Source organism: Borostomias antarcticus (genome assembly GCF_949987555.1).
Source record: "Borostomias antarcticus genome assembly, chromosome: 35".
Taxonomy (NCBI): Eukaryota; Metazoa; Chordata; class Actinopteri; order Stomiiformes; family Stomiidae; genus Borostomias; species Borostomias antarcticus.
The window spans coordinates 189,653-215,578 of NC_140268.1; the positions used below are offsets into that span (position 1 = coordinate 189,653).

A 25,926-nucleotide genomic window follows, 5' to 3' on the forward strand; every position below is an offset into this window, starting at 1 on the left:
TGATCCAGGTTAGATTTAGAACGAATTACACGGCTTTGCAGTCTTGAGTCAGCTGGACTGATTCCATATAATGTGCGGAGCACAGGATAATGAAATGTGCATACTTATGATTTTGGTTGTGAATTAAAGTTGCGGTCGTACAATGTCTAGATGAAGCCCACTTCTGAACTCAAAAGCCCTTTTATCAGAGAAACCGTCGCAGGGTAGGCTTGGTATAGGCATGACATCGTCCCATAGGGTACCAGTCAGTTTAAGCTTTTTGTTTTTCAGTTTCTTGACGTCCAAACATATTGGGCTGTGTCTACGAGGGTCGATGTATTGTTGTGATCCCCGTATGCATTTAATTTGTAACCTATAAAAATCCTCGCTTGCTTTTTGTGTTCCCCTTTAAACAATAATCGACTATCTTTTTGTATTTATTTTCTTTGTGAAATTGTTTAATTCTCTCTGTAACTGGTTAAAACGATATACTTAAGTTATGTATTTTGTATATACTGTAAAGTTTTTTTTGTGTCTTCTTTTCGTTGTTGTATGCACACTCTGTGACATGTTGAACCTACTGGCAGTACCTTGCATCAGTTACAACAAGCCTTAAACATAATCATGAGTAATATAGTGAAACGTCAAAAAACTTATGATGGTGAAGACGATAATGATAATATTTACAATTATGGTCTTGTGATTGATGATGCTTGCCGAAGTTTGATCGATATGGATGGATCGATGAGGATGATTATGATGATGAAGATGTCAAAGCTATTGCCGACTGATGAAGTCTAAACCAGTAGAGTTTTATACGTGATTGTAAAATACAAGCCCTGATATGAGGGCAGAACATGATCTTGTTCCCTATGTAGGGCTATATTGCAGCTACATTCACTTTTATATATCTGTAAAAGCTATCGGTCATGTTGTACATACATATATCTACTATAAAGTATACATAAACCAAACCAGTTGCATGACTTATTAATAATTCTTTACACTTGACCTACATATTTGCATATGTAAGGACCTATAATTAATGAAACATCTAGATATATTAGCCTACAGACATGTATTTCTTAAAAGGATATAGGAATGATGGAGTATAGTCTATGATAGAGAAAATAGTTATAATTTCAATGGTTACTACACAGAGTAAAACCAGTCACTACAAAATGAAATATAATATGAAAAATGTCATCAGACACCTGCACAAGGAAAGATGAGGATATAGCAGAACATCAGGAAGGAGACAGCGCCATCTACCTGGACAGAAGGGACATTACATCTACTAACCACCTTATCAACTAGTATCACATTACATCTACTAACCACCTTATAAACTAGTATCACATTACATCTACTAACCAGTATAACTATGATTACATTAGCCTACATCGATGATCCAGAATCTTCTCAACTATTATCACATCACATCTACTACCCAGAACCTTCTCAACTAATATCACATCACATCTACTAACCAGAACCTTATCAACTGATATCACATCACATCTACTACCCAGAACCTTATCAACTAGTATCACATTAGCCTACATCTATGAGCCAGAACCTTCTCAACTATTATCACATTACATCTACTAACCAGGATCTTAATCTATTATCACATTACATCTACTACCCAAAACCTTACCAACTATTATCACATCACATCTACGACCCAGAACCTTCTCAACTAATATCACATCACATCTACTACCCAGAACCTTATAATATATTATCACATTGCATCTACTACCCAGAACCTTATCGACTATTATCACATTACATCTAGGCTACTAACCGGAGCCTTATCAACTATGATTACATCATGTCTACTGCCCAAAACCTTATAAGCTATTATCACATTACATCTACTACCCAGAACCTTCTCAACTATTATCACATTACATCTACGACCCAGAACCTTCTCAACTAATATCACATCACATCTACTAACCAGTATCAACTAGTATCACATTAGCCTACATCTATGACCCAGAACCTTCTCAACTATTATCACATTACATCTACTACCCAAAACCTTACCAACTAATATCACATCACATCTACGACCCAGAACCTTCTCAACTAATATCACATTACATCTACGACCCAGAACCTTCTCAACTATTATCACATCACATCTACTACCCAGAACCTTATCAACTATTATCACATTACATCTACGACCCAGAACCTTCTCAACTATTATCACATCACATCTACTACCCAGAACCTTATCAACTATTATCACATTACATCTACGACCCAGAACCTTCTCAACTAATATCACATCACATCTACTAACCAGTATCAACTAGTATCACATTAGCCTACATCTATGACCCAGAACCTTCTCAACTATTATCACATTACATCTACTACCCAAAACCTTACCAACTAATATCACATCACATCTACGACCCAGAACCTTCTCAACTAATATCACATTACATCTACGACCCAGAACCTTCTCAACTATTATCACATCACATCTACTACCCATAACCTTATCAACTATTATCACATTACATCTACGACCCAGAACCTTCTCAAATAATATCACACTACATCTACTAACCAGGACCTTATAATATATTATCACATTGCATCTACTACCCAGAACCTTATCAACTACTATCACATTACATCTACGACCCAGAACCTTATCAACTATTATCACATTACATCTAGGCTACTAACCGGAGCCTTATCAACTATGATTACATCATGTCTACTGCCCAAAACCTTATAAGCTATTATCACATTACATCTACTACCCAGAACCTTCTCAACTAATATCACACTACATCTACTAACCAGGATCTTAATCTATTATCACATTCCATCTACTACCCAGGACCTTATAATATATTATCACATTACATCTACTACCCAGAACCTTATCAACTATTATCACATTACATCTACTACCCAGAACCTTATCAACTATTATCACAATACATCTACTGCCAGGATCAGGAAGCAAAAAAAAACAGTTCACACAAGGGTCAAAAAAGTGAGCTGTAAAAATGATTCCCTGACCTCTCTTAACGAGACGATCAAGCGCCTGGAAAATGTTTGTCTATTGACTAAGAACATTTACAGAGCACTAAACATGGGCTGAATACAGTACTTCATAGGGGAGTCTATTCTAAAACTGACAGGTAGCCAGTGAAGTGATTTTAAGACTGGTGTGATGTGTGCCATCCGTCTAGTCTTCTTACTACCCAGAACCTTATCAAGTATTATCACATCACATTAAAAAAAAGTATTTTCACAGAAATTTACTGTATTATTTTACAGATCTTTTCTGTTTTCTATGTTGTGGAAATGCCATAAAATACAGTAAAATACTTTTATTAAACATATTTACCACAAAATAAAGGTTATAATCTGGAAATGTATGTAATAAGATCTGTAATTTGACAGTTAGCTTCTTTTTTTCTTTTTTACAGTGTACCCAAAACCTTATAAGCTATTATTATCACATTAAATCTACTAACCGGAACCTTACAAACTATTATCAAATTACATGTAGGTCAAAAGATCAATTTACCTACAAGCTTTTTATTAATTACATAAAAAGGAACTCATTCCTCTCAGAGACAGTAATGTTATATGATCTAATATGACATTATAATGATAGCCTACTATCTAATGTTAACTGGTCAGTGTTTGGAATTGGATGCATACCTCCTCCTATACCCACCTCCTCCTACCCACATCTAGATATTTTCTTCTCAGTCTCAGTTTAATTCAATTGTGCAGTGATAAGGTCATGTGTGGATATAGATAATTGCACACAGGACCGAGCAGTTACTTATTGCAATACTGCCCTCATGTGTCTCAATGTTAAATTAAAGGTGCAAATGATTAAAAATAAAAAAAATATTCAATGTTGGGGGAATATTCGTATGGATATATTTATAAAGGTGTGGTAGCGTTATATATCATATGGAGTTCTTGTTTATTTGTATAGTAGGGTTAGATATGTTTGTGTGTGTGTCTGTGTTCAACTTTATTTGACCCTAAAGAACAATTGGTTGCACAGCACAAGGGCACATCAAAGCCAATGAAAAATACACACCCATAAAATACACCCCCATACCATCTCCCTCCCCCGTGTTGAGCTGCAGGTGGTCTGAGCACCAACAAAAACATCCTAATCTAATGTCCTAGGACCTCAAGTGGGAGTTGAACATCAGCGTAATTAAGGGTTTGCTAAACTAGCCAATATCATACATGTATATAGGAACAACCTATGAACAAAATAGGATAGGCCTACATGTATATAGAAACATGCTGCAATTTATATCTGGCAAAAAATAAGCTCCTACAGAAATCTGAAGAAAGCTGGCTGGAGACTATTTTGTTAAAACCAAAACTAAGGACATATAGCCTTCAAATCAAGCAATATATAATCTGCCAAATGACTGCAATGGTAGGCCTATGTAATGCAATGTGATAGTGTGCATGACACAAAAAAAAAAAAAATTGTATCAATGCACAAGACATCCGACGTAACATGGATTTGCGTTTTACGGAACGAGTGGTGGCCTACATCTATGACCCAGAACCTTCTCAACTATTATCACATTACATCTATGACCCAGAACCTTCTCAACTATTATCACATTACATCTATGACCCAGAACCTTATCAACTACTATCACATTACATCTACTACCCAGAACCTTCTCAACTATTATCACATTACACATACGTCCCAGAACCTAATCAATTATTATCACATTACATCTACTACCCAGAACCTTCTCAACTATTATCACATTACATCTATGACCCAGAACCTTCTCAACTATTATCACATTACATCTATGACCCAGAACCTTATCAACTACTATCACATTACATCTACTACCCAGAACCTTCTCAACTATTATCACATTACATCTATGACCCAGAACTTTCTCAACTATTATCACATTACACGTACGTCCCAGAACCTAATCAATTATTATCACATTAAATCTACTACCCAGAACCTTATCAACTAGTATCACATTACATTTAGGTCAAAGTATCGGTTTGCACGTTTTTTCATTAATTCCTCACTGTGAAATTACAGTGCAGAGGATAAAAACACAAAGTAGGTCTGTTTGAAAACATTTATTTTCTAAATTAAAACATTCTGAGTGTAGATACACTATACAATAACGCCACAGTAGCAATGCCAATAGGACCTGGCGGCCAATTAGGTTTCGTTTTTTCAACCTACATTGGCCGACGCAAAATTGGGCAAAATTGGGCAAAATTGGGCCGTAAAATGGTTTTGTCGTTTTGGAACTGAAACCCACATTTCAGTATAACGGTTTGTATTTAGTTGTTTCGTTTGTATTGGAATAATCATATAACAATATAACAATAATGATATAATGAGCAATTTGTCGTTGTTTCATTATTCTATGTCATGCTTCTACAGGCTACAACTGAGAAATAGGGTTGAAATATCGTTATACAAATACAAAGTAACAACGAAATCTGGACCACATTTTGCGTTGGCCAATGTAGGTTGAAAAAACGAAACCTGAATGGCCGCCAGGTACACGGATCCAATAAGCTGACACAGTAAAGTTTACACGGGTAAAGCTGCAGCTGTATCATATCATTATGTGCAATTCTCAGTTAAAAATAAGCATGTATAAAAATGTGTCTGGGAACAGATACAGGTGACATCTCAGATACAGGTGACATCTCAGATGAGTCATTGCACATAATACATAAACAGAGCATTGTAGTTCCTATAATCACAAAACAACAATGGAACAGTCTCTTCATTGTGAATGAGTGAAAAAAGACATTATTCAAGAACTCCAACATGAAGCACTTTGAGCTACAACATACTGTAAAACAAAGCACATACATTATTCTGATTCAAACATCATCGTTTCTACATCATGGGTATGAGGCAGATTTGATAGCAATTTTGGGCAAAAAAACACATTTTGAATGTACACAGCTGCTTGAACTCTCCAGAAAAACAAACACAGCTTTGCTGCCACCAGCAGGTAACTGGTGGTATAGCAGCATCAACAAATTGAGCCAATGACGACTAACAAGCCAAGCATACAGAGGGGACACATCTTGCCTGTCCTCTATGAGCTGGTTCACCAGTCAGCCATGACCCTAACCCTAACCCTAACCCTAACCCTAACCCTAACCCTAACCCTCTAGAGACCTAAAACCAAACCCATAAACAATATCTCTATGTACCCTGGTAAGATGGCCAACTGATCATGCCATCAATATTGTATTAACCTCAATGGCTAAAATATTTTCAGTATGAATACATTTAATTTGTAATGGCTTGGATACGGTACAAATGTGATGCGGCCATGGATGTGAATCTAATGTACATTACAGAGCTGTCTCTGATAGTTAGTTAGTGCTCACGAGAACAACTTCACTGTAAACCTCCTAACCCTGACATCTGACCCCTTAGAAGGCCCGGGTCAAATATTATTTTAAAAATAAAGCTGAATATCTGTCCAAAAGTGCAAACCCATAGGTAAATCAAACCCACCTCAAACTCTTTCAAGCGATCTACTTATTTGACCCAGGCCTGACCCCTCGAGTGACCCCCCCCCCCCCCCTCAGCATGGCGAGGACACCTGATCGTACTCGGGGCATTTGAGCAGGGCGGGGTAGCTGGCGCTCATCGGGAGCGAGGCCTCGGAGGAGATGTCGGAGGGGCTGCGGCCGCGCCCCCACGCCTCCGGGGGGAGGAGCTGACCCGAGTGGTCGGAGCAGTCGCTGGGCCGCGGGCGGTAGAAGCCGGGCCGGCGGCGCTGGTAGAGCTCCTCGGCTGTGTAGCGCTTCATGAACAGGTAGACGGACATGACGCCCGCGCTCTGGGGGAGGGGGGGTACAGGAGAGAGAGAGAGAGAGAGAGAGTAACAGAGAGAGGGAGTAATAGAGAGAGAGAGAGAGGGGGGGAGTAACAGAGAGAGTAACAGAGAGAGGGAGTAATAGAGAGAGATAAGGAGTAACAGAGAGAGTAACAGAGAAAGAGAGAGAGGGAGTAACAGAGAGAGGGAGTAATAGAGAGAGATAAGGAGTAACAGAGAGATAAAGAGAGGGGGGGGAGTAACAGAGAGAGTAACAGAGAGAGAGAGAGGGAGTAACAGAGAGAGAGGGAGGGAGTAACAGAGAGAGTAACAGAGAGAGGGAGTAATAGAGAGAGATAAGGAGTAACAGAGAGAGAGAGAGAGAGAGAGAGAGAGAGAGAGTAATAGGGAGAGAGGGAGGGAGTAACAGAGAGAGGGAGTAATAGAGAGAGAGAGAGAGGGGGGGAGTAACAGAGAAAGAGTAATAGAGAGAGAGAGGGAGGGAGGGAGTAACAGAGAAAGAGTAACAGAGAGAGGGAGTAACAGAGAGAGAGAGAGAGGGAGGGAGGGAGTAACAGAGAAAGAGAGAGAGAGGGAGTAACAGAAAGAGTAACAGAGAGAGAGAGAGGGGGAGGGAGTAACAGAGAAAGAGTAATAGAGAGAGAGAGAGGGAGGGAGTAACAGAGAAAGAGTAACAGAGAGAGAGAGAGGGAGGGAGTAACAGAGAAAGAGAGAGAGAGAGGGAGTAACAGAGAAAGAGTAATAGAGAGAGAGAGAGAGAGAGAGAGAGAGGGAGGGAGTAACAGAGAGAGAGAGAGGGGGGAGTAACAGAGAAAGAGTAATAGAGAGAGGGAGTAGCAGAGATAGAGGAAGAGATAGACAGTGGGCGTTGCAGAGAAAGAGAGAGTGGAAGAGAGAGAGAGATTCACCAGGTTTAACAGATAGACTTGACAGAAAGTGCTGAAGTCACTGATCTTGTTAATGTTGCCATAGAGATTATTGAAGGTGTTTACCTCAGTGAGCAGGAAGGAGATGGCGGCGAAGGCAAAAGACCAGCCATACCTGTAGCTGAAGTAGACCTCACTACTCTTGGTCCTGTTCAACATCTCATCGTTGATACTAGAGATGTACAGAACCAGGCCCACCACTAGAGCCAGACCTGAGAGAGCGAGTGAGGAAAAAGAAACTCAACAGATTAAAGTCGCACTGAAACGGACGTTTGAGATCATCTAACTTCCGTAGTTTGACGTATTTCTGACGCAAACAAGCTATGAGGGCGGGACATGCGTTTAGAGGAATTTGATTGGAACATTGACAAGTGGACGGGTTTTAAGAACTTTGGACAGATTCGATAGAAGGATAGCGTTGATTGACGGGTGGATGTCGTGAGATTATTGGCCTAAAATCTAAGGTACCTGTTGTCGTCATTGCACGTGACCTACCGTTTTCCAGGAAGTAAGAAATGATATACTTTGATATAAGATTACAACAAAAGTAGAATTTTGTAATTTTTTTGGCATACATCGTTGAATAGGTGAACACTATGACTAATTATGTGAACCAAAATGGGACAGAATGCTTTTTTCATTTCAGTGCGACTTTAAGGACAACACATCTCCTTCGAGTGGTTTAGGAGGGAGAGGGAGTGGATGAGGAGGGAGAGGGAGTGGATGAGGAGGGAGAGGGGGTGGATGAGGAGCACCTGAGAGGATGAAGAAGATCCCGGAGACGAAGGCCAGGATGGAGCGGTGTGGTCGGACGTGCCCGATGTTGTTGAGCACAAAGCCGATGAACATGAAGAACAAACTGACCAGTGGGAAGGGTGTGGCTGTACGAATCATCTCTGAGAGAGAGAGAGAGAGAGAGAAAGAGAGAGAGAGAGAGAGAGAGAGGGAGAGAGAGAGAGAGAGAGAGAGAGAGAGGAAGAGAGAGAGAGAGAGAGAGAGAGAGAGGGAGAGAGAGAGAGAGAGAGAGAGAGAGAGGGAGAGAGAGAGAGAGAGAGAGAGAGAGAGGGAGAGAGAGAGAGAGAGAGAGAGAGAGAGGAAGAGAGAGAGAGAGAGAGAGAGAGAGAGAGGAAGAGAGAGGGAGAGAGAGAGAGGGAGAGATAGGGAGAGAGAGAGAGAGAGAGAGGAAGAGAGAGAGAGAGAGAGAGAGAGAGAGGGAGAGAGAGAGAGAGAGAGAGAGAGAGAGAGGAGAGAGAGAGAGAGAGAGAGAGAGAGAGAGAGAGAGAGAGAGAGAGAGAGAGAGAGAGAGGAAGAGAGAGAGAGAGAGAGAGAGAGAGGAAGAGAGAGGGAGAGAGAGAGAGGGAGAGATAGGGAGAGAGAGAGAGAGAGAGAGAGAGAGAGTGGAGATCATAAGTATTCTGGAGCATATTGTACAGTCGCCTGCAGAGTAGAGGAATTGGGAGTACAGACTAGAGATGAGTCACTCTAATGTGGCAGGCCAGAGAGATCTCTCTCTCTATGAGTATCTATATAGACATGTCTCTCTCATCTCTCTCTATATAGACATGCTAAGCCACTGTGTCGAGTAGAGAGGGAAGATCAAGACCATTTGACTAAAGAGCCTCCTTCCCTGAGTCTCACAGCAAAACATACACAAATAAATGTTTAACCACAAGGAGGCGCAATGTGGCGGGGAACTGAGGAGTGTGTGTGTGTGTGTGTGTGTGTGTGTGTGTGTGTGTGTGTGTGTAAGCGAGAGTGAGAGAGGGACAGAAAGAGAAAGATGGACAGGAGAGACAGACAGACAGACATACAGACAGACATGCAGTGAAAGAGGACCATTGACCAATGAAAGAGGAGGGAACCTACTGAGTACGCTGACTGTAGACTCAGAGGTCATCTGGACGTTCATAGGCATGATGTACTCTATGGTGAAGCAGCGACCCCTCTCCTCACCTGGGACACAAATGGGGTAGAGTTACATGGCGGTTGACCGGTTGCCCCGTCACTCCGAGGCCCCTGCGGTCGATGGACACGGTCACGGCTCTTCTCTGTCCTGGCCCCACGGTCACGGCTCTTCTCTGTCCTGGCCCCGCAGTGGTGGAACGAACTGCCCGCTGACGACAGGACAGGCTGTAGTTCAATATTGTACACAGAGCCACTGCTGCATTTGGGAAAAGTGAGTCAGCTTTGCATTAAAGTGAATCTAGCTCACTTGCATGTGTACAGGCCTTCATCACCTGGTCTACGCGCTCCCTCCACAGACTGACCTGCCAGGAAGCGCAGCCTCCACAGACTGACCTGCCAGGAAGCGCAGCCTCCACAGACTGACCTGCCAGGAAGCGCAGCCTCCACAGACTGACCTGCCAGGAAGCGCAGCCTCCACAGACTGACCTGCCAGGAAGCAGACTGACCTGCCAGGAAGCAGACCGACCTGCCAGGAAGCGCAGCCTCCACAGACTGACCCGCCAGAAAGCACACCTTCCACAGACTGACCTGCCAGGAAGCACACCCTCCACAGACTGACCTACCAGGAAGCAGACTGACCTGCCAGGAAGCAGACTGACCTGCCAGGAAGCAGACTGACCCAGCAGGAAGCAGACTGACCTGCCAGGAAGCAGACCCTCCACAGGCCAGAGTGCAGCGAGGACCTGATGTCGGTGCTCTGGTTCAGAGGCAGGATCACGCCCTCCTCCAGGTACAGCCAGTAGTCTGTGCTGACCGCAACTCCCAGCAGCCCCAGGCCGCTCACCGCAAACACGCTGCTGAGCAACGTCAGGGCCTTCCTGCCGCATGTGCTCATCGCCGCAGGGGGTCAGAGGTCAGGAAGGGGATCTGTGGGAGGAAGGTTTGATTAGTTAGGCCTGTCAATTAGGGAATGAATGTATATGGAAGAAAGTGTCATTCACGTTGGAATTCTCTCACTCTCGCACGCACACGTACACACACACACACACACACACACACTCACACACACATTAGACAGATGTCCAAGCAGCAAAACAAGCTCTTTACAGAGCCAGTGAACTTAACAGGGGCCCGATACTCACAAAACGAGTCATGTGGAAAAGCCACTATAAACGCCCCCCCATCCCGTCTCCTATCCACTCTGCTTGGGATGTGACGTATCTAACGGCTACCCCCCCCCCCCCCCCCCCCCCCGTCACGAGGGAGAAACAACATCCACACTAAGCGTTCCCCCCCAACTCTGCTGCACTCTACTTCCATAGAGACACACAGATGCGCACGACAGGAGTTGACGCAACGATATAAACACGACTTTTCACTTTTATTGACATGCACTATGAAAGAGAATGTGAAGGCTTTCTGGGACCAGCTGTGCCGTGGGGCTGGAATGATGCTGGGTCTGTTCTTACTATCTGGACGTTGACCACTCACTTGGGCGTCTAGACCATGGGATACCGAACTCCATCAATGTGGGCCTCCCCTCTGAAAACAGTGACACACCCGCGCCCCCCCAACCTCCCAAATTTGTCCATTATGCAAGGCAGCGTTAGCTAGCCCATAACGTTACACAGCTAAGTTAGCTCGGTGGCACCTGCTGCTAGTTAACGTTATGATGTTTTCACACAATACATTCATGCCTGCGGGGGGAGGCTCTCTCTGCACTATCCACACATTTAGTATACATCTCTCCCATTATTTATTTATATCTTCTGACCTTTAAAATCACGTTTTATTAATAAAAACCATAAACATTTAAAAAATAAAAAACATGTTTTTCATTCTTTTTTTTCTAACCATCCCTCCGCGCCTCCCCTGAATTTCTATGGGGCCCCCCAGGGAAGGCCCCCCAGGGGAGGTTTGGGAATGCCTGGTCTAGACTATAATTGCTGACGCTCTAAACAAAAAAGACAGGGAGATCTACCCGGACTCAGAGAACACGCTAAAGCTTTTTTGAATTCCCGCTTTACGGGAACTTCTCAGTGAATATTCCACATTTATGCAACACCTTGGATTGTAGCCTATCCAAAGGTCTGTGTGTGTGTGTGTGTGTGTGTGTGTGTGTGAGTGCGTCCGTGCATGCATGCGTGCGTGTGTGTGTGTTAGCAGGTGTTGGAACTGAGAAAGACATGCTAACGGTTTTTTAAATCACTTTCTAGGAAGACATATGGATAATTATAATTGTGATGACAAGCACCATTGACTGTCCCCATCTGGATGGCAATAACTTGCTTGACTGTGTGTCCCCACCATATGTCATACTGTAGACTACAGCTTACCCCTTGTGCAGTCTAATAATGGCTTTTGACTGATACTGTAATTAGCCTACCTATGTGTTTAATATTGAGTAATTGCCACCAGCTTATTATACTCCTCGTAACCTGTTTCTGTGCCTGGTGTCTGTGAAACCTCGACCCTGCAATCATCAGCGTCTCGTCTCCAATAGGGATGTTCGTCATCTGTATTCACACCCTCAGGATTATGATATTTCCTGTCATAAAACTGTGTTTGCCGGTCGGGTACCAAATGAAAAGCATGAATACATAGACTACTGATTAGAAGTAATTAATACAAAACAACTGGAGACAGAAAAATCTGACATGTTTTCATCAGGGAGGGGTGAAGGTCATGAACAACAGCTCATGGAAACTAATTAACTAATTAGGGGCTTTGAACCGCGGGAGAAAGTGAGAGAAGGGATGGAGGAAGGAGGAGGTGGGGATGATGGTGTGACGGGTTTGTTCTGTGACTCATCCTCACAGTCCCCTCCTATGTTCTCCACATGTCACGTTCTCCACCTCCCTTTCATGTACTTTCTGGGAGAACTTAAATCCGCCTCCATGACATGATCAGCAAGTGAGGTGGCGCCGTCGGAAGTCGATCAGACGCCTGCTTAAGATTGCACAGGACATATATAATCCCCCAGAATGCATCTCTCGGTTGGCTGGGTCTACAGGATTGCCAATCAGCAGCCTTTTCACATCTCACTGCATAATGCTGTGGATGGGAAAGGAGTTTCCTACACGAAAACATGCATGCACACACACACACACACACACACACACACACACACACACACACACACACACACACACACACACACACACACACACACACGCACACACACATTTGAATTCTTAATTTAGGTCCTCATTTTCAAAATACATTGCATGGGCCCAAATATAGTTTCATTGCCATCATGTTGTTGGGTTGTTTAACAAGTGTCACATTTTATAGACACACACACACACACACACACACACACACACACACACACACACACACACACACACACACACACACACACACACATCCTCCACTTTGTCAACTGTGATTCTTCTGGCAATGATAGTCTTTAATATTATAGTCTTTCCTATAGGAAAACCAGTAGACTTCGATATGTGATTTTATACAAACTCATAACAGACCCGTAAGTATTCTCTAGATTCTCTAGATGTGATGGTGAGCGAGGAACATCCAGGCCCATCCATCAGCCTCCTGTTGACAGAGAGGAGGTTGGATCATTCAGAAGGCTGCCTGGTGAATTCACCTTGCTGGCCCAATCTTCACTATATCTTTCACATCCAATTTCATTACTTCAATCAATCAATCAAAGCTTTATTTGTATAGTGCATTTCATACCCAGAGGCAACACAATGCGCTTTACAGAGAACAAGGGAGGTGGGCATACGACCCACTCTCTACATATTCCAGAGGGAAGCAACAAAACAGTAATCACCCGGGGGCCAGATAAGTGAGCTGTAAAAATTCTTCCCTGACCCCTCTCAACAAGGCGATCGAGCAAGCTCCTGGAGTATGTTTGTCTACCGGCTAAGAACATTTATAAAGCAAAACATTACATTAAATTAATTCTCTACTGACTCTATGAACCACCTATACTGTAGTTTACTTGTAATACTCCAATAATGTAATACTACCTGGCAGGCAGAACTTCACACATCTCATATTTATCCCCACTGGTCTGGTAAAGGACTGTCTACCGATAGAGTGACAAACTGTGCCTTCAAACCCCGACCTCCGTGAAGTGCTGAGGTGGAGATTTCTCTGGCGTCCGAGACTCATCAGTCATGTCCCTTTCCACGGAGGCCTTGGCCATGACAGAGTTTGTTAAAGGGATTTATGGAGCAGTTCATATTTCCCCCGTTAAGTGTCCCTGTGTGAACCGCCGGGCTACTGAGAAATGTGGATGTCTTCGTAGTAAACCTGGGGTTGGAGCGCTGGTGATTTCAGGGCAAACTGAGACTGGATGCAGACTCTCATGGCCTAATGTCACAAGAGGGTGATGACATAGAGACAACGGTGTGCACATCCAGAGACATGTATAGCACCTTTCTGCAGCTTTTGCATCTCAGTCATGGTCCAGCCAACAGAAATGCAACTTTTAAGACCAAAATATGTCTCCCTTCTTTCTCGCTGGCGTTTGAATTCTGCTTTCTACTGACCCCGTGGATCTTTAGCTTTCGACAAATTTCGGCATGACACACGCAAGGACGCAACGAGATCTTGCGTGGCCTTGCGAAGCTTGCGCTTATGTAGTTTGCGTCGACTATGAATCCGGCCTTATTAGCATTTATACTTCAGCGAAGTGTCTGATCACATGGTAACGTGGCTGATTGATCCATGGCAACGGACGTGCCTTCTGTCTAGTTATCCAATCACAGCTGTGCAACGAAAGTGACGGCGTCTGCGACATTAGAAAGTTTGGTAGGTGCAAGACATCCCTGTCCCACACAAAAAAAGTGTTGACAGTGACGTAATTTATGTCTGCCGACACTTTCAAAAGTATTGTACGACGAAGTATAAATTGGTCTTTAGCCTGGCGTCGCCAGCCTGTTGGATATCCAACCGTTCTAACGGAATCCGCTCGAACAGAAATGTGTTCGGGCCAATCACAACCGTTTATCTAATATAGGGCGGGTTTAATCAGATGACGGAACAGAGGAGCCCAGTAGAGGCGTGTTCGCTGATTGGTTGTAGGTCCATCCAATTGCGTCCAGAGGCATTTTGATCTAAGACCGTTGATAACGCCCCTTCCCAGCAAACATGCAACGTCAGGGAGACGTTCAGATCACGTCTTAATAACGTCCTGGTCCATAACCCCGTGTGTTCGTCTGCTGGACCCCTCAATATTCACACGTCTGGCTTGGACCCCTCTAAGACGTCTGTGGACGTGCAGAACAGGTTCAATATCTGAACGTTAAAAAAAACATTCATTCTGGCTCCTAATTGGATGTCTTACGACGTCCGAAAAAGACAAAAAAGACGTCTAAAAGACGTCTTTTAGACGTGTCTTTGCTCAGTGGGTTGGGAATCGGAAAGCAACTGTGCATTTTTGCGAATTGGGTCTGGCGAAGCCAGGCTACTTTATACTGACTACAAGAGATGGTCTGTTCCCTCTCTATACAACACTCTATACCTACAAGCCTGTATTATTTGTTTACTTTATAGGTGACATTTATTTTTGTGTGACTAGCTTTGGGGACAATTAGGGGCAGTCTGTAAACTGCTGGCATCTTCTGAGTATCTGATCGAAGTGTGAATCATTTATCCTCGGGTTTGGAAATAAAGAAAACATTACAGACAACTATCGAGCAACATCTCACTTCACTAGTCTACACACCCAAGCTGCTGGTCTTATAGAGGTAATATAAACTGCGCAGGCAGCTGCATGGTCCTGAGTGACAGGGTTTGGAAATGATTGTTATATTTATACAGCGGTATAGTCAGATTGTTGTCTAATAATATTGTATCTAACGATCTCAAAACGAGGATCGCATGTATCCAGTCATACGATGCACAGCCGTCACAGAAAGTTGAATCTCACAGCCTTTCCAAACGATATGCAAAATCAAATAGTAGCCTATAATAGTGGGCTATATGCTTACTTGGCTATTCTTAACCCCTGGTCTAAACACGTACGCTTCGTCTCGTTACGTTGAATGTAAAGTGAAGTCATTACTAAAAATAATAACACAACTTGCTTATACAACACACTCTCAAAAATAATGAATAACAATATTAATATTTTGTTGTTCTTACTCTTTGTCCAAATGCAGAGCTTGTCTTCAGCGAGGTCCGGATCCACTCTCAGTGGGTTTTCTGTGACTTCCCACCTGAAACCCTGCTTTGTGACACTAATAGAGAGGGACAGTGCGTCGCGAGGGTGACTCTATCAGGGTCGCAGGGTATCAGGGTTGTTTCCCGACGAGACGATGCTGCTTGCTTTGAACTTACTGTAATCAGAGAGAGAGAGAGAGAGAGAGGGGGGGGGGGGAGAGAGAAAGAGAGAGAGAGGAAGAGACCAAGAGATGAGGGGGGTAGTGAGAGAGAGAGATATGGGGGGAGAAAGAGAGAGGAAGAGATTGAGAGAGAGAGGAAGAGACCAAGAGATGGGGGGGGGGGGGTAGTGAGAGAGAGAGGGGGGGAGAGAGAGGAAGAGACCAAGAGATATGGGGGGATAGTGAGAGAGAAAGAGATTGAGAGAGAGAGAGAGAGAGAGAGGAAGAGACCAAGAGATGGGGGGGGGGGGGTAGTGAGAGAGAGAGAGATGGGGGGGGGGGGGGGGGTAGTGAGAGAGAGAGAGATGGGGGGGTAGTGAGAGAGAAAGAAATTGAGAGAGAGAGGAAGAGACCAAGCGATGGGGGGGGGGGGGGGGTAGTGAGAGAGAGAGGGGGGGGAGAGAGAGAGAGAGAGAGAGAGAGGAAGAGACCAAGCGATGGGGGGGGGGGGGGGGGGTAGTGAGAGAGAGAGGGGGGGGAGAGAGAGAGAGAGAGAGAGAGAGAGGAAGAGACCAAGCGATGGGGGGGGGGGGTAGTGAGAGAGATATATGGGGGGATAGTGAGAGAGAAAGAGATTGAGAGAGAGAGGAAGAGACCAAGAGATGGGGGGGGGGGGGGGTAGTGAGAGAGAGAGGGGGGGGAGAGAGAGAGAGAGAGAGAGAGAGAGGAAGAGACCAAGAGATGGGGGGGGGGTAGTGAGAGAGAGAGAGAGAGAGAGATGGGGGGGTAGTGAGAGAGAAAGAAATTGAGAGAGAGAGAGAGAGAGAGAGAGAGAGAGAGAGAGGAGATGGAGAGATTTCAGCACCAAGGCAGCTCCACATGCACTCATAGTGCCGGTAGCTCCAGACCAGCTATTTTTACATTAAATGTAATAAGCCTGTCTTTGAGATACTAATTAGACAAGTAGACCTATCTTAATGACATCTAGGCCTAATTGAATTATACAAGATCTCGCTCAACAAGTGATTGTAAAACGACAGCTAGTTTCTGAAGGCTGACGGCTTTGCATTCTTGATTGCAGGCGAATTGTCTTAATTGACAAGAGTACTAAACGGGCGTCGCCAGAGATGGAGACGAGGCATGTTTGAGGATTTTGCAATTAAGAGTGGAGACTGACCTGATTATGATAATAGAGCATCGCAGGCCATCTACTTATGGGGCTGATATTCGTTTTTTTGTCAGAGCAAATTACCATTATAGGTGGCAAGGTTGCAAGGCATTAGGGGGCGGCTGTAGCTCAGTTGGTAGAGCAGGTCGTTCAATGATCGAAGGGTCAGTGGTTCGAATCCCAGCTCCGACTGTCCACATGTCGAAGTGTCCTTGAGCAAGACACCTAACCCCAAATTGCTCCCAATGAGCAGGTTAGCACCTTGCATGGCAGCTACCGCCATTGGTGTGTGAGTGTGTGTGTGAATGGGTGAATGAGAGGCCATTGTAAAGCGCTTTGAGTGCCGCTAAGGTGGAAAAGCGCTATATAAGTGCAGTCCATTTACCATTTAGGTTACATCATAAAATGGGTGTGTTGTGTGTTCTATTAAGTGTTGTGGAGCTGTGAACTGGAACAAGTTTCCTTCACATGTTAAAGCATAGGTAACCAACATCTAAAAAAAAAAATATTCTCCTAATGTTGTGTTTGTTGTTGCTTGTTGATACTGTTGTTGTATTGGGATATTGTCGAAGGATGTTTAGTTTAGATGATGTGTGATTATTGTTGGATGTTCTCTAACCACATGCTCCTCCGCCACCTTTCACCACATCAAGGTCCTCAGTGGAAATGAGGTGACTTTATTACGGTATCCTTGGAAATGTATTTTTAAAGGTGGGGTAGGTTGTTTGACTTCAACAAGGCATCCGATTGGTCATCTTTTTCAAAAGAACCCACCCCTCCCTCCTGTCAATCATGATGTAATCCCTCCCTCCAAACATGACTGGTAGGTGTGGCGAGATAGAGACCCTGATTGGTCAATACAATATATTGTCTGTGTACATAATAGATGAACCGCTGAGCTTGCAAATTATTCAAAATGAGCTGATGTCGTCTATGCGGAATAAATCAAAAATTCACCACAGAGCAAGTTGCATTTTCATAGTTTTATTAATATACAGTATCCCTCATAGCACAACACAGGAGCAAGAAGAGTCTGGTGAACAAAAGCAAGGAGAGGGAAACTAAATCATAAAACATCCATGAGGTCCCGTTTGCCTTCTGGTTATGTGTAGCTATACTTCAGTCAGGATTCGTTTAGTTCTAATGATGCCTATGGTACGTCCATATAGTTGAGGGTCTTTACTTGTACAGTCAAACAGGCCATCGTTGAAACCAGATTCTCAATGTGAGACTGTGGTTCATGGCTAAGGTTGGTAAAGTACGGTTGAGGTCGGCACACAGCTTCTCCACAGGACTATTTATTAGGTCAATTTAGGTTCCTAAATGGTTGCACACTGAACCATTCGAATTTGTACATAGTTGCACTATGAACTTTGACCCCTAGGGGTGACCTTGAAAATGTGGTGTCAATTAGGGGAACCCTATTTAAGGGGCTGTGACAAACATCACCTGACGAAGACCCACACGGGTCCAAACGTTGTCACCTTTTACCCAATAAACAGTCCTGTGGAGCAGCTGTGTGCGGACCTCAACCTTACTGTATCAGATGTCATGTTGTCCTGCACCAGCGTGGTGGATGTGCTTGGCATACATTTGATTGTATTTCATGGCTAAGGTTGGCCGGTCCCTGACTAGGCCTGCTACTGACAAGCCATAGCTGAGGTGAGAGGGTCCTGTGCATCTGAACATGGGAATACCGTCGTATTAGTATCATTTCTCAAGGGGTCCTCAAGAGGAACAGGGCCTTTATTCGCCTTATTCACCCGGCAGCCATATTGGTCAGTCTGGAGTGCGGATGCGGACCTCATCAACCTCATCAACCTCATCATTACCAGACTCTGATTGTTTTTCACTGACGTTGTTTTCGTGTTTGAAAGTACATGGAGGTGAATGAGCCATAGTTAGCCGTCAGCTGCATTCACTCCCATGTATTTCCAAACGCGAAAACAACGGCAGTGAAAAACAATCGGAGTCTGGTAATGATGAGTTTGTAACCCCGATAGTGTATTCAGTTCTGTTATTTTGACTATTTCTCTTCTTGAAGTGGTGTTTTTACAGCGAACTTTTAACACTGAAGTCAACGGGCACTTCCACATCCGCACCCCTCATTACGTCAGACTGACCAATATGGCAGCTGAGGTGAATAAGGCGAATTAAGAATGAATATGGAAAAAACGTAATTCCACCTCCTCGTCTCCCTCCAACACTTATAAAACCAGTTTGGTCCAAGTGTGAACATTTGAGTTTAATTTGAACCTAATACAAATATACTGTATATTCTTGTCCAGGATGTACACACTGCCGCCTGACTGTAGAGGAATAGCCTGGGGAGGCTTCTTGATCTTGTCTGAGTGATGCGTGGATTACGATGGGGCAGTGCTGTGCTGTTCCCTTCTCTGGTTGGTTTACCACTTTTCAAAACGATCACCTGTGTTAGTTCCATTATACCTTCTGGGGTTGACGACCCTGCTAAGTCCGGCTGGAAAATCGCAGCGTTTCCAGATCGGTTGGTGCTCAGCTTTCCCCGTATGGGCAGCAGTACCACACGGTAGATCTGGGATGACCTGGGCTGAGTTTCCCCAGAGGCATCGTAGCGCTATGATGAACGCCGTAGCTTACGATGAACGTAGCGCTACGATGCCTCTGGGAAACTCAGGCCTGTGTTCTCTCAAGAACATGCATGGGGGTCTGACTGTGTCAACAAAAATAATGAGAAATTTGGCAGTTAGAAAAGCACCAGGCCTACAATAGCCTAACTGTGTGCTTCTGTCTCATCAAGCCACCAGCAGTCTAATAGCCTGTTAGCTCTTTGACGTTCAGGCTTGTTTAGCTGCCAATGTTTCATTCCAAACACCTGTTTGTTGTTGATACTGGTTAGGCTAAATAACTCTCGCCCTCTTAGTTTGGCACGGGTGAGGTGACATGAATAACAACCTTAGTCAGATATGAGCTCTGTCATAATACATTTCTTGAAGTCTTGGGGCGTTTATACGACGGCGAGAAGGGACACACAAGGAGAGAAGCGTAGGAGGTTGACAAACAGACGTGTCTCGCTCTCCCCGACACTGGGGTCTCTTAGCATGCAAGACCTTCCTCATGCTTAGATTAGGTCAAGCCTTTCCACATGCACGCTGCGTAAGCAAGAAAGCCCGTACCAGCCGCCGATGGCCTTGAGCTCGAAACGATCCAGCGCGTAGCAGGCGCTCACCTGTGTCAATGTGCTCAGGTTAGGATTCGGCCCTGTGAGGACCAAGGCAAGAGAGCTTTCACCCATTTCACGCACCACTAGCAAACCTAGATACTGTATACCATCTATAATATGACATTGAACAGTAAAAAACACAGTGGATCAACAGAGGAAATGCATACAGTATTACAAGGTTTGCTGATACCAAAGCTACCAAAGATTCAGCCAAACGTTATATATAATTTTTGGGATAATCTAAACCATATAAATGTTCCAACCGTCTAAGGTAGTAAAAGCACATTCAGTTCTTGGTATAAAATCGGCAAGTAACTTCTCTTTTTGAAACATATTTACAAAATGGTGAACATGGGGAAACATTTCTCTGGACATAAAGGGGAAGATGGACAGAAGTGGAACAAGATGTTTAACAAGGAAAAATACCTTTTTCGTAGGAATAAGACTTTGAAACATACAACAATTATAATATCTACAAATCTCATAATTCTTGCTTTTTACAATGATAGATATTCGACATGTACTGAATCCCTAGAGTCTAGTGCTCATTTAGTCCGAAAATAAGCATGCAACAGAAAACTGCTTTGTGCATAAATAGCATTTTCAGTGGTACTATCAAAACACCGCCACTTCAGATCTAACCTATGTGATTATGACCCGATGTAGTCAGTTTGTTTAAAGTGTTAGTTTGGAATAGCCTACTAAATTCTTTGTTGCAAATTGGTGCAAAACGCACTTCATTTCAAAGACTTTTTAGTTTCCTGAAACTGTGAGTAACGGTGCTTTGACAACTTCCTGTCGGTGAAATTGTGGTCAGAACAACAATGTTCTGTCTGGTACATCAACACCCGGGCCTTGGGCTCGGGCCCAAGCCAAGAAAACACACATCTCCCTGTAAAAAGCTGATATGTACTTTAGGATACATACTCATATGTTGTTGTATTTCTATTTGGGTCCACTTATATTTTGGCACTCATGTAACAGTAGACCAACTCTTCTCACTTTATATATTATATATTGTATATTTATATTCTGAGAAGAGTTGATCTACTGTATATAGCATCATTGAACCTGGACATGGGGGGGGGGGGGGGGTTGCACCTGAGACACCACACACTTGAATTATTGGATAGCCCCTCGTACACTCTGGAGGGCAAACACAGGAAGTGACATACTGTAAAGCTTCTATTGTTATTAGAGGACGAGGAACAGTTGTGGAACTGTGGAGCCCATTTCTGTAAGATCAAGCAAGGGGTTACGATAGAAAAAAAAGGGGTTCCGCTAATTACACTAAGATTCCGCTAAGGGGTTCCGCTAAGGGGTTCCGCTAAGGGGTTCCGCTAAAAGAACTCAGTTCCATTCCATCCTCCTGACTCTACCATGCCCGACAGGCCTTAGAGGCCAGACTGTACTTTACAAATTAAAGTATTGTGAATCTGTGGCCTACACAAACGTAATACTGTTCTCACCCTCTCTAACCACTCTCATTCACCTCAACATAACACAGATGATCGATAACTTGTTTACAGAATGTTGCCATAAGCAGAGTTCTTAGAACACATGATGACAAAACTTCTTTGACAGTAGGACATTAGAGTGCATTGGAGATTTGGTGGTTTGGAAGGTTTGTTGTGTCCCATTCCTTGTGTCTGTCTCTCTCTCTCTCTCTCACACACACACACACACACACACACACACTCCTCTCCTTCATCCTCATACCACGCTGTGCACGGAGGGGTGGGTGAACTGGGGGTTGGTGTAGGAGAAGCCAGCAAACTCGCTCTGGTCGATGTTGGCGATGACCAGTTGGTCCGGAGGGGTTAACATGGGCTGGGTACGGGTGAAGAACTTGTCAAAGTTTTCTGCTGCTTTGCCACACTGCAAGAAGAGGATAGAGACATGGCAGGGGTTAGGTGGTACAGGGAAGGGGGCACGCTAGGAGCACTTAACTGATCTTAACTGAAAAATTAAAAAATAATCAAATTTCAGACAAACATCTCGACAGACAGACAGACAGACAGATAGACAGACAGACAGACAGACAGACAGACAGACAGACAGACAGACAGACAGACAGACAGACAGATAGATAGATAGATAGATAGAGAGATAGAGAGATAGAGAGATAGATAGATACAGTAGATAGATAGATAGACAGACAGACAGACAGACAGACAGACAGACAGACAGACAGACAGACAGATAGATAGATAGATAGATAGATAGATAGATAGATAGATAGATAGATAGATAGATAGATCGATAGATATGGAAGAACCTGCTGAGACCAGGTCTAGCTGTATGCATTCTCACATCCCGAGGCCTCAAAAGCGAGTTCTCTGGGAAGAGTCAATCCGATCCCCGAACAACGGAGGCTTTGAGCTTGCAAGTCCATTACTAACTCCCCAAATCCCCCCAATGACTGGATGAATGGAGACACATGGAGCTCTGATTGGCTGGGAATCCTAGTGGCAGTTATTGTGCTTCCTGTACGTACAGTAACCCTACCGTTTGATGTGTGCTTTGCGGGGGTTATAGGACATGGCTGCTCTTAAGAGGGCTATTTTTAAATGCCCTGCAGGAATGTGGCTGTGCTTTAGGCACAGTGGGGAGTGCAGGAAAGGAGGGGGGGGGGGGGGGGCATACACTAAAAGGTATGTGTTTGTAGTAGCAGGAGGGGGCGGTGATGGAGGGTGATGGAGGTGATGGAGGTGATAGAGGGTGATAGAGGGGGATGGAGGTGATGGAGGTGATGAAGGGTGATGGAGGTGATGGAGGTGATGAAGGGTGATAGAGGGTGATGGAAGTGATGAAGGGTTATAGAGGGTGATGGAGGTGATGGAGGTGATGGAGGGTGATGGAGGTGATGGAGGTGATGAAGGGTGATAGAGGGTGATGGAGGGGGATGGAGGTGATGGAGGTGATGGAGGGTGATGGAGGTGATGGAGGTGATGGAGGGTGATGGAGGTGATGGAGGTGATAGAGGGTGATGGAGGGGGATGGAGGTGATGGAGGTGATGAAGGGTGATGGAGGTGATGGAGGTGATGGAGGTGTTGGAGGGTGATGGAGGTGATGGAGGTGATGAAGGGTGATAGAGGGTGATGGAGGTGATGGAGGTGATGGAGGGTGATACACACACACCAACACAAAGACCCTTGGAATGTTTTATAGTGAATTTACAAATGGCACGCACAACATACAAAGAGATGCACACGTGTACATACATGCAGGCACACACACACACACACACACACACACACACACACACACACACACACACACACACACACACACACACACAACTAACTCATAGCCGCAGGGAGTCCTTGCATTTCTCTATAGTTGGGACGGAAGCGGCAGAATGTCTAAAAATAGAGAATCATCCGTCCCCTCATGGAAGCGGAACACCCGAGGGGGAGAGACGCCGCGGTTGCGTAACGTATCCACCCCAGAGACAGGAAACAGGAAGCAGCACCTGCGGCTCCGCCCCTTTGATGATGCTTCAAGTCTCCTCCAGTGATTCGCCGTGACAGCTGTCAAAGAGTGTGCGGCGATGAATACGCTTGACTTGATCTCACGGCTCCTCTGCTGGTACTGAAGTCCGACCGCGGGTTGGTAACAACCCCTCCTCACCAAGGTTATTAAAGTTAACGAAAACTAACTAAAAAACTAAAACTAAGTGTGAAAAAACATTTTAGTTAACTGAAATAAAAATAAAAACTAGGCTTTACAAAAAAACGATAACTAACTAAAACTGTATTGTGTGTTTACAAAACTAACTAAAATAAACTAAAATTGTTGAAAAAATGTCCTTAGTTTTAGTCTTTTTCATTTCATATACAAGCCTAGTATTTTGGGTGGATATTAAATCTATCCTCCATGTTCTTTAGCTGTGCCCCTGAGCAGGAGTAACCTGACGTGCTCCAGATGGTTTGTTTCACATGGAGTGAAACAACGTGAGCTCAGGAGATCAGGATGGTCTCACCAGGCTAGCACAGAAGAATAAAAAACTAATACTGAAACTAATAAAAACTAAACTAAAACTAAGCCTTTTCCAAAAATAAAAACTAAACTAAACTAGCAAACCTGCTTTAAAAACTAATCAAAACTAAACTGAAATTGAAAACAAAAAGTTAAAACGATATAAAAATAAAAACTAATGGAAAAAACAAAACTATTATAACCTTGCTCCTCACCTGGTTAGTTTCCGTGAGGTGGTACAAAAGTCAGACGCCAGATGCCCCCTGGTGCTCCCTGCAGGGGCTCACAGTTGATACCCCCTCCCCCAGAAACACTCACCACTTTGGGCTTAAAGGGCGGCTGGATCTCCCTGTTGGCCAGACGGTCCCAGTCGATGCGTCTGAAGAAGGCCTGCTCCCGGATGTCCCTCTCGCCCTCCGGACCGCAGCCCAGACGCTTGGACGGGTGCTTGGTCATCAGCTGGTTGGGGGTTGGGGAAAGAGAGCGTAGAAAAAGTGAGAGTTATGAATGAAAATCTAACTTGGTTTAAGTTAGAGCAGGCATTCCCTGGGGGGCCCCATAGAAATTCAGGGGAGGCGCGGAGGGATGGTTAGAAAAAAAAGAAGGAAAAACATGTTTTTTATTTTTTAATCGTCTATGGTTTTTATGAATGAAACGTGATTTTAAAGGTCAGAAGATCTAAATAAATAATGGGAGAGATGTAAACTAAATGTGTGGATAGTGTAGAGAGTCTCCCCCCGCAGGCATGAATGTATTGTGTGAAAACGTTATAACGTTAACTAGCAGCAGGTGCCACCGAGCTAACTTAGCTGTGTAGCGTTATGGGCTAGCTAACGCTGCCTTGCAAAATGGACAAATCTGGGGGGTTGGGGGGGCGCGGGTGTGTCACTGTTTTCAGAGGGGTGATGGTGGTGGTGATGGTGGTGCTGGTGGGGATGATGGTGGTGGTGGTGGTGATGATGATGATGATGGTGGTGATGATGGTGGTGGTGGTGGGGATGATGGTGGTGGTGGTGGTGATGATGATGATGATGGTGGTGATGATGGTGGTGGTGCTGGTGCTGTTGATAGTGGGGGTGGTGATGATGATGATGATGGTGGTGGTGGTGGTGGTGATGATGATGATGGTGGTGGTGATGATGGTGGTGGTGGTGGTGGTGATGATGATGATGATGGTGGTGGTGATGATGATGGTGGTGGTGATGATGATGGTGGGGGTGGTGGTGATGATGATGATGATGATGGTGGTGGTGCTGGTCTTCATTGCAACCTGATTCCAAACCCGAAGGTCATTGGCAGACTCTTTACATGCGACCCCTTCTTCATCCACACCTACGCGCTCTACATTATTCTTCGAACCAGATTGAGAAATAGGAGTGGCGGAACTAGCGATAAGTTTCCGATAGCTGTATTAATTCCTTGCATAAATCGTATTCCAAATGGTTCAACTGGAATGACCACGGAGCGGGGTCACGTTCGGGGTCACGTTCGGGGTCAAGTTCGGGGTCAGGTTCGTCACTGTCGTCACCGGCTATGACAGCGATGGATGATGAATCTAATTCCCCCGCCACAGGAGCGACGCAGAGG

At 44.4% G+C, this 25,926-nt stretch overlaps 2 protein-coding genes across 3 annotated transcripts in view; both read right to left on the reverse strand.

Moving 5' to 3' along the window:
* Window positions 1-6,605: 6,605 nt before the first annotated feature.
* On the reverse strand, window positions 6,606-10,586 carry LOC311327978 (voltage-dependent calcium channel gamma-5 subunit-like; the record flags this gene model as incomplete). Of its 2 annotated transcripts, none has more annotated exons than XM_084461090.1 (5): window positions 6,606-6,863; window positions 7,853-7,998; window positions 8,542-8,682; window positions 9,653-9,739; window positions 10,391-10,586. In XM_084461090.1, 5 exons carry the CDS (start codon window positions 10,584-10,586, stop codon window positions 6,606-6,608), a joined length of 828 nt encoding a protein of 275 aa, XP_084317216.1. The 2 variants fall into 2 exon arrangements, with proteins under 2 accessions (XP_084317216.1, XP_084317215.1); XM_084461089.1 differs by having other exon boundaries at window positions 10,331-10,586.
* Window positions 10,587-13,939: 3,353 nt separating this feature from the next.
* LOC311327862 (protein kinase C alpha type-like) overlaps window positions 13,940-25,926 on the reverse strand; it is a gene marked incomplete at its 3' end in the record, with an annotated part of 28,352 nt that continues 16,365 nt past the window's right edge. Inside the window, exons 11-13 of the mRNA XM_084460967.1 lie at window positions 24,658-24,798; window positions 22,077-22,235; window positions 13,940-14,032 (exon numbers count right to left, since the gene is read on the reverse strand). Of these exons, the coding sequence (XP_084317093.1) occupies window positions 13,940-14,032; window positions 22,077-22,235; window positions 24,658-24,798 (393 nt within the window). The remainder of the gene's footprint in view (window positions 14,033-22,076; window positions 22,236-24,657; window positions 24,799-25,926) is intronic.